The sequence below is a fragment of the Charadrius vociferus genome, unplaced genomic scaffold (assembly GCF_000708025.1).
Source record: "Charadrius vociferus isolate BGI_N301 unplaced genomic scaffold, ASM70802v2 scaffold185, whole genome shotgun sequence".
Taxonomy (NCBI): Eukaryota; Metazoa; Chordata; class Aves; order Charadriiformes; family Charadriidae; genus Charadrius; species Charadrius vociferus.
Window position 1 is genome coordinate 3,943,476 of NW_009648955.1, and position 8,013 is coordinate 3,951,488.

The window sequence follows — 8,013 nt, forward strand, 5'->3', positions numbered from 1 at the left end:
GGGGGGGGGAGTGGTGCGGTTGGGGGGCTTACCCCGCGTGCCCCCATCCTTTTTGGGTGCTGGGTCTATTCCTCCTTTTCCTCTCCTGCTGCCGTTGTTGGCATTGCTGCCTCCTCGAGTGTGTAGCCTTGCATCAGAGAAGGCCGTGGGTCGTGCTAAAATTGTAGTCAAAGGCAGCTGGGAGGTGAGCAAGGAGAACAGAAGGGATATTCTGGGTGATGGGCACCCGGCTGAGCAAAGTCGTGAGCTGGCAGCCCCACAGGCAGACAGAAACTGGCAGCTGATGCCAGCACTACACAGCGGAAAAGTCAGTGATGGCGTGGAAGATGTCCCCTTTGGGAGAGGCAAGGGCTTGTTGCTGGCTGGACAGGCTCTGTTGGAGAGGGGTCAGCAGAGACATGGAAGCGAGCCCGGCAAAAGCCGGGTGAGGAGCCTGGCCTGCAATGGAGGGGTTAACGCTGGCTGAGGGTCGCAGCCTGCCCTGACAGCTTCGGTCCTGCAGGAAGGGACAGGTGGCATATGTTGGCAGTGCTGGTTCAAAGGCTGAGGATTTTTCATTTTCATCAGTCCCACCCTGGTCGTGTCCAGTCCCACCAGAATTGTGGTTGTGATGGGGCATAAGGGGCTGTGTGTGAGTGGCCCAGGGACAGTAACAGCGCATCTGTAAGGGAGCTCTCTGAGACAGTGCCAGTCCCACACCTTTACTCTGTCTCTTTTGGTTATCCGAGTGCTGAGAGGAAGGTAGAGGAGTTTGAGACTGAGATTGGGGGTTGTCACTCCATGTCCTTAAATCTTTTGTCTCGGGGCAATAGCCTATTAATATGTAAAGAATTGTTGTGGCTTATTTTGCTTGCATACAACCCCCAAAAGGAGTGAGATTAAAGTTACGTTTGAGGCTGACTGCTGTATGAGAGTGACTGCATATTTATTCCATCCCAGTTGACAGCTTGAGGGGTAGATCTTCTGTGCATATCACATCCTCTGTCTTCATCTTTTTTTCTTTTTTTTTTTTTTTGCTTTCTCTGGAAAAGACTGCACTTTCCTTTCCCAGGTAAAAATGGCTTCACCCATTTGTTCCCTTTGCCTCAGAACAGCTATGGAAGGGAAAGGGATGCCCCAGTGCACTCTCCTTGGCTAAACACACTTCATACCAGACAGACAGGTCTGTGAAGGATGCTGCTCCCTGTTGACATGGCTGAATGAACGGTTTCCTAATCATAAAACTAACATTAACAGGGTTTTCCTTCCTGGTGGTGACAGGGAGGAGTGTGTGCATTCAGGACTCATCCTCACTGAGAGCTGGGGAGCACTTTGGGGTTCTGCAGTGCAAAAATTGCTCAAGGTGGTTTTTCCTACCTTTCTTTCCAGTGTTTGCTGCTGGCTGTCGTTTCTCAGCTTTGCATTTGCTGGTTTGACTGGTTCATGAGCAGGCTGGGAGCTTGTACAGTTCCTGATCATATCGCAAGAAGAAATTCTTTCAGGCAAAATCAGCAGTCTTGAACTCGTGCTCAGTTTTAGAAACACGCTATGTAGGAAGCATCTGCGGACTGGCTAGGAGATCCCATGAGCTTTTTCACCAAAATAAGATTAAAAAATAATTCCACACCATGCTAGACAGCCAGAGGCTTGTACTGGATGCTAATGCCTTAGGTGAAGTAGTTAACCACTGGCTCTCTGTGGAGGTGCTGCATGTTATAATTTGAATATTGTCCGTGGATAAAAGGGGACAGGATAGACTGAGAAGCCACAGAGACTTCAGCACTTTTCTGTGCTACCAAAGACCCTGAGGACAGCTGCTGAGTGTTGGGCAGCACTGCAGCATCCTTTTCTGTTCTTCTGTCCATGGACCATGGGGACTATGCAGTGGGGACGGTGGCCGGGGGGGTGCAGGGAGCAAGGTAAGAGCCACACTGCACAAGGGTGAGCTGGTGTTTCTTTAAGCAAAATTTGGGAAGTCACTTCCCTAACAGAAGGGTTTACCGAAATCGGTAGAAGTGAGATGCAGGAGTAGGATTACAAACAGGATGAAGGAGGGACCGTGAGTCACAGGAGTTGTGAGAGGATGGGGGCAGGAGCCATAGGAAGATTTAGGGCAGCCTCGCAGCATTTGAGGTTTGTTCCACAAATGGGACAAATTTCCTTTTTTAAGTTTGCCCTTTTCTCATTTATGCCTGTTATCACCTCAAGCCTATTTTCTCCTGTTTAGCTAGCTATTGCCTTCCAAATTTTCTTGGCACTAGTCTTGCTTTTTAGTGTAATTAACACCAAAATCCAAATTAAGTACCGCAAAGGCAGTAATTGATAGAATTCCTCTAGTTTTACTCCTAAGTTGCATCCTCCTGTTAATTTGTATCCTGATTTTGAAATGTTTTTAGCCTGGCTTCTTGTGAAAAGGAGGATTACATGATCACATGCTGTGTGCCTGAATATTTCTGTTTATTCACCCTTGTGACTTACACTTATGTTGGCCAATGGATTCAGATTTGGTGAAGGGATATTGCTCAGGTACAGAGTCCTAGAAGCTCTGGGTGTAAGGGTAGTTAGGGAGAGTACAGGAACCCGAAATGGTCCACATCCTCCTCCCCAGAGGACGAGCTGCTTCAAAAATAAAACTGTATTATTAGCCACCAGTGATTTCTCATGAACAAGAGACTTTATAACCACCCGCACCATGGGAAACATTTTGATCAAAGCTTGTATCCTAATGGACATGAAATAATCCAAATGCAAGATACAAAGCCAAGAGAAACAAGGTTTCATAAGTGGTTGGTTAGATTTTTTTTTTTTTTTTTTCACAACAAGCTAATGGCAGTTACATCCCATTCAAATTCTTACTTCATTTGCAACCTTTTTTTGGGGGGGGGGTTAATTGCATATTTAGGAGGAACAGAAGGCATATGCATCAACCAAAAGGAAATAGCTTGTTACCATTAGGAGATGCTCTACCAGTCCATGGACACCTTTTCAGAACATTAGTCAGGATCAAAATGAGTTTCCGTGGAGTGTTACTCTTTTTTTTTTAATCATTTTTTATTTTTTTACAGCAAATTAGCTGTTAGAATAAGTTTAGAAATGGAATATAGTTGGAGTGTATTGTGTCTTCCCAAGTCAGGATTTTATCCCAAGTCAAGATAGTTCTCGGTTCTTTTGGAAGTGTGCTGCAGCAGCACGCAAACAGTTTGGCTCCTTCTCTGGAGTGTGAGTAGCGTTCTCACAGCGTCAGCGGGAACAGTCTGTTGCCAATGCAAGTCACTGCCGATATCCTGATTTTCCACAGGGCCATTAACTACCTGTCTGTGGGGATCAGAGGAGTCAGGAGTCTTTGTCTCCCCCAAAAGAAAGACACTACCAGTCAGTTGATTGAAATACTGAGCTTCCATGCTTGTAGTGGCTTCAGGGTCCTGCTTGGATTGGAACGGGGAACAGGGTTAATATAATCTGGGGAATAAAAGTTAGAACAAACACATAGGTGTTGTTTATGCACATAGAGCAGAGACGTATATAAGTGGTTTTAGATGATGAATGCGACTTTCTCTACTTAATCTTCAGAATGAAATTTTGAGCACATTTTTGCCTGGAAGAGTTGGCCCATTGGCTTTAGCCACCTTTCCATGCTCTGCTCCACTTGCCAGCTGAAAACTTGTACCAAGTTCCCCTGTTACCACATATCTATAGATATATCTTTTCCTTCACTAACACCAGACTATGCTACACGGTTCTTGCGTATATTGTGCTTCTGCAAAGTTGCCGTCTGTGGAGATTTTTCTGGCTATCACCAAACTTGCAGGCACAGGCATGTGGCAACTCAGGCTGAGCATGCAAAAAGGGTGGGTAGGAGAAAGTTCCGTGGGCCTATTAGGTAAGTCCATTTTTTTTGTGCTTAACCAACCTAGAATAACTAACCATTCTCATCTTGTCCGTTCGACCTTGCTAATAAATAAGCTGGACTGCTCGTTTTGTGCAACAGTCTTAGCACTTCACGGTGTTGCGCACACTCTACACGTGTACGCACACACCTACTATGGATTGTCTGTGGAGAGTCTCCCTAGTTGATAAACATTAGAGCTTCCACTAGGTAATGGTATTGATGATGACTAGGAAATAGTATTTTCTTGTTACATGTTAAAGCACACAAGAACTCTTAATAATGAGAATCAAATATGTTTTAAAAACTGTAGTCCAAGCACAAGCTCTTAAAATGCTTATTTTATTTAAAGATAACAAATGTTGTCATTGGCATTTAACATTTTCTTCAGTATTTTTTTTAAATGACGTATTTTCCATACAAAAAATACATGTTTTTCTTTGTGGTTATTGTTAATCCTCTTTCTTGCAGTTACAGGATGAAAAAACGGTGGGTTTTAATCTGGTATATGATTACAGACACTTATTTAGAAAGGTTTTACATTTCAACTTTCGCATCTCTATTAATATAAAAGAGTCTGAAAAGCAAAAACTTAAACCTAAAAATCCCCACGTTTCTGTGTTCGTGTGAAACAGGATGTGCTGTTTTAGACAAGATAGCATTCTTCCCTAGAACATAGACCTTGTTTTCTCAAACATACCTTGTATATAATTTATTAGAGTATTTAGACTGAATATTGGTGTTAGGGTCTTATATTTTCTTCTTGCTTTTCACAGGCTTTGGGGAACCATGAGTTTGATGAAGGTGTGAGCGGATTATTGGATCCTCTTCTTAAAAATGCTAATTTTACAATCCTGAGTGCAAACATTAAGGGGAAAACCCCATTAGGGAACGAAATGATGAAATACGTTAATCCTTTTAAAATAGTACATTTTGACTTAGAATCAGTAGGAATTGTTGGCTACACTACAAAGGAAACTTCTTTTCTTTCACAGCCAGGTAAGTGTTCTTTAGTATATAAGTTTATATCCTTTGTTACTATTTTATTACTTGCCCACTTGTTTGAATCCAAAGATGAATGTTTTCAGCTGAAAAGTGAGAAGTTTGCTGTTTTATCAGTATTTGCTTGTACTATTCAACTTTTTAACTGTCTGATTTTTAAATTGGAGAAGGCTTGTTAACGTTAAAAGCCGTTTTCATACAGATCTGAATTATTTAGCATCACTGAATTATCTAAGAATATAAGATGGTCAGTGAGATTGCAGGAGAGCAGGGTGGACCTTTGGGGGTTTTATTGTTGTTTGGGTTTTTAAATTTATATTCTTTTATATTTTATTGTTATTTATCCATTTAAACAAATGTTAAATGAATACAGCTTGTCTCGAGTGTGAAATGTGTTCAAACCAAGAAATTTCTCTGTGTGTTGAAATTTTACTCTTGGATGCCTCCATGCTCAAGCCCTAGTAAAAGCAAGGAGAGCTTCATATGTGTTTTTGAAGCAAAAGTTGCCCAAGATGTTTTTAGCCTCTCAAATATTTCCAGAAATTAGACTACAGAAGGAACACCCATTCAGCTTTTACCACAATTGCTTCATTCATGGGTAAAATTAGAACTGATGAGGAAAAAGACTTCTCAATTTCTGACTATTTTTTCCAATGTTTAAAGGGGTTTAGTTTGTTGAGGGTTGTTATTTTTTTAGTAAAATAAAATGGTCTGCTGGAATGAGAAACACATTTAAATCAGCTGTAGGAGATCTGAGTCACTGCCTGCTCAAAGCTCAGCCCCCCTCTGACAAAATCTGACTTTCTTCCCTGTTTTTTTGCAGTAAGGATGCCCCAAGCACTGATTTGAATGTTATTCCACATTGAAAAGGGACTTAATATTATTACTTCTCTTTCCATTGCTTATTAATAAAGAAGGAATGCCCCGCTTTCTTGATAAAAGGAATATTCAATACTTTGAGAAAGTATTAGAACATAAAACTGTTCTTTCTGTGCTTTTTAATTCCTATACTGTGTTTAAACTATCAGGAAGTGGACGTCTGAGGTCAGAATAGACTGCTATATATCGCTTCTATTTCAGAGTGATGTGGTTTTGATGTTCTTTCTTTTTTTCCCCCAGCGAAAATGAAAGTTGATCTGCATTTTGTGTAGGCAATAAAATTTCACCTGAGCTTGAGAGCAGGAGGGTAGATATCATCTGACATCACACTAAGTTTGAAAAATGGACAGACAGGCAATATTGTTCTTCCTTAAGGATTAATAAAAAAGGTCTCAGCTCTTCTTCCAAACGACTGTGTTGGTGCGCTGAGGTTGTCACATTAACTTTCTTGCAAATAAATATACTGGAGGAAAATCCGGATAGTGTTGGACTGTTTCTCTGAAGCATTTAAATACGTTGTCTCAGTGTGCTGAGACATTATAACAGAGACCACAGCTAGAAAAAACAGTGTTAAAAGGGAAGGCTTGTGAGCTCCATAAATGGAGCTGAAGCAGCCCTAAGCTAAGTATATCCCACAGTGTAATTGAGCAACAAGCAGGGCAAATTCTAACAGCAACATTTATAGGGATCAGAGTTTTTACAGTTTTCTGCTTGGCCTTCTCAGTGTGTGGAGGAACATTTGGAAGCTTTGAAAATGTGAATTCAGGATATGTTAGTCTAATTCAGTGACTATGTATCACCTGTGACCTAGCAGTCCTTCAGACTGATAAAATCAGGGCAGAGGTGAGTCGGTGGCAAAATAATTATCATCAACCTAATGCTTTAATTCAGTAAGATATGTTGCAAATTCAGCACCTTGCTTATCTCTACACACTTCTTCCAGATGATTCAGTTTTCTCAGACTCTGCAGCAATTGCTGTGACATGCTATACACTCTTAGGGCATTCTTGAGGCAAATAGCAAGCTTGAAAATGCTGAAACATTAATTCCTACATGACTGCTTTCCGTGGAAATCTTTTGTGAGTGTGATTTCTTCTATTGTTAAATCTCAATAACTTCCACACAGTTATGAAGTTACAACTTGTACTTTCCGTAGTCTGCTTTCTACTTTCCGTAGTCTACTTTCTACGGAAAGTAGAACTACTTTCCATAGTTTTAAACAGCTATCAACATACTCAAACAGGGTATAAAGTCCTTAAATCTCAGTGTTTCCATTGTGAAGGGACACTTAATCTCTGCTTAAGGTACTGTTAATGTTACTGTTTGGAAACCATAGGGATGGGAAACTCTTAGCACAATTTATAGATTACAGCCAATTGGCAGTTTTTTGAAAATTCTCTGGTTTGCTGTGTGCAGCCATTTCAGCTGAATGCCCAGCCTGTCCCGCAAGAATTGTTCGTAACTTGGTACACAGACAGTTGTCTATGTATTTGCTTTGCACTGATAATACCAAGATAGTCTTTCTAGTATTTGATGGTTCCAGCTCACTTGCTTTAGTTCTGCAATGATGTTGTAAACACCACAAAATAGTTATTATCTTTATCTGTCCTCAGAGATGCTACATACACATTCAGAGCTGTGAAATAATAGATCTCATTTTGTCCACTGTCTTTTCATATCAGGTGGAAACCTAAAGGTGCTTACTCTGTAACCCTACAGGCAGCAAAATATTTACTAAAACTGTCAACTTGGCAGAGTTTTCTAAAAGGGAATTTTAAATTCCATTTGTTCCACTTTATTCTGGCTCTCTTGCGTAATATTTTTAACATGCAGCCAGTTCTTTTTCCTTGTTCAATTATAGCACGGTTTGGATGTTTTATCTGGAACTCTAGCCCATCTAAAAAGAGAAGAGGATGTCACATCACTTTAATGCTTTGAAAGAGAAGTGAAATACTGACACGAGCAATAACTAATTCTTGAATAAGCACTTTATTTCAACTCAGACTGTTTTGCAAATTGCGTGGTTGAGTACTAAGCAGTGTATTGCTTTTTGCCTATTTCCTTAGAGAAATAAGCACTTAGAAATATAGTCCCCCGCTGTGTAACTTCTCAACCTGCTGGCCCATTTCACCTCCATTAGTTCAAGCTCTGAGATGACTAGGATACAAAGCTATGTGAGATGCCACCACAAGGTCACGGAGAGGGGGTGCAAGGAGCGCCTGCAGCCCCCGAGCAGGAATCCCTTTCTACGGCAGGGGGGGGCTGGG

General features: G+C 41.2%; 1 protein-coding gene across 1 annotated transcript in view; it reads left to right on the top strand.

Moving 5' to 3' along the window:
- Nucleotides 1-1,842: 1,842 nt before the first annotated feature.
- NT5E (5'-nucleotidase, ecto (CD73)) overlaps nucleotides 1,843-8,013 on the top strand; it is a 24,026-nt gene continuing 17,855 nt past the window's right edge. Inside the window, 3 exon segments of the mRNA XM_009887526.1 lie at nucleotides 1,843-1,898; nucleotides 4,585-4,634; nucleotides 4,637-4,864. Coding sequence (XP_009885828.1) covers nucleotides 1,843-1,898; nucleotides 4,585-4,634; nucleotides 4,637-4,864 — 334 coding nt within the window.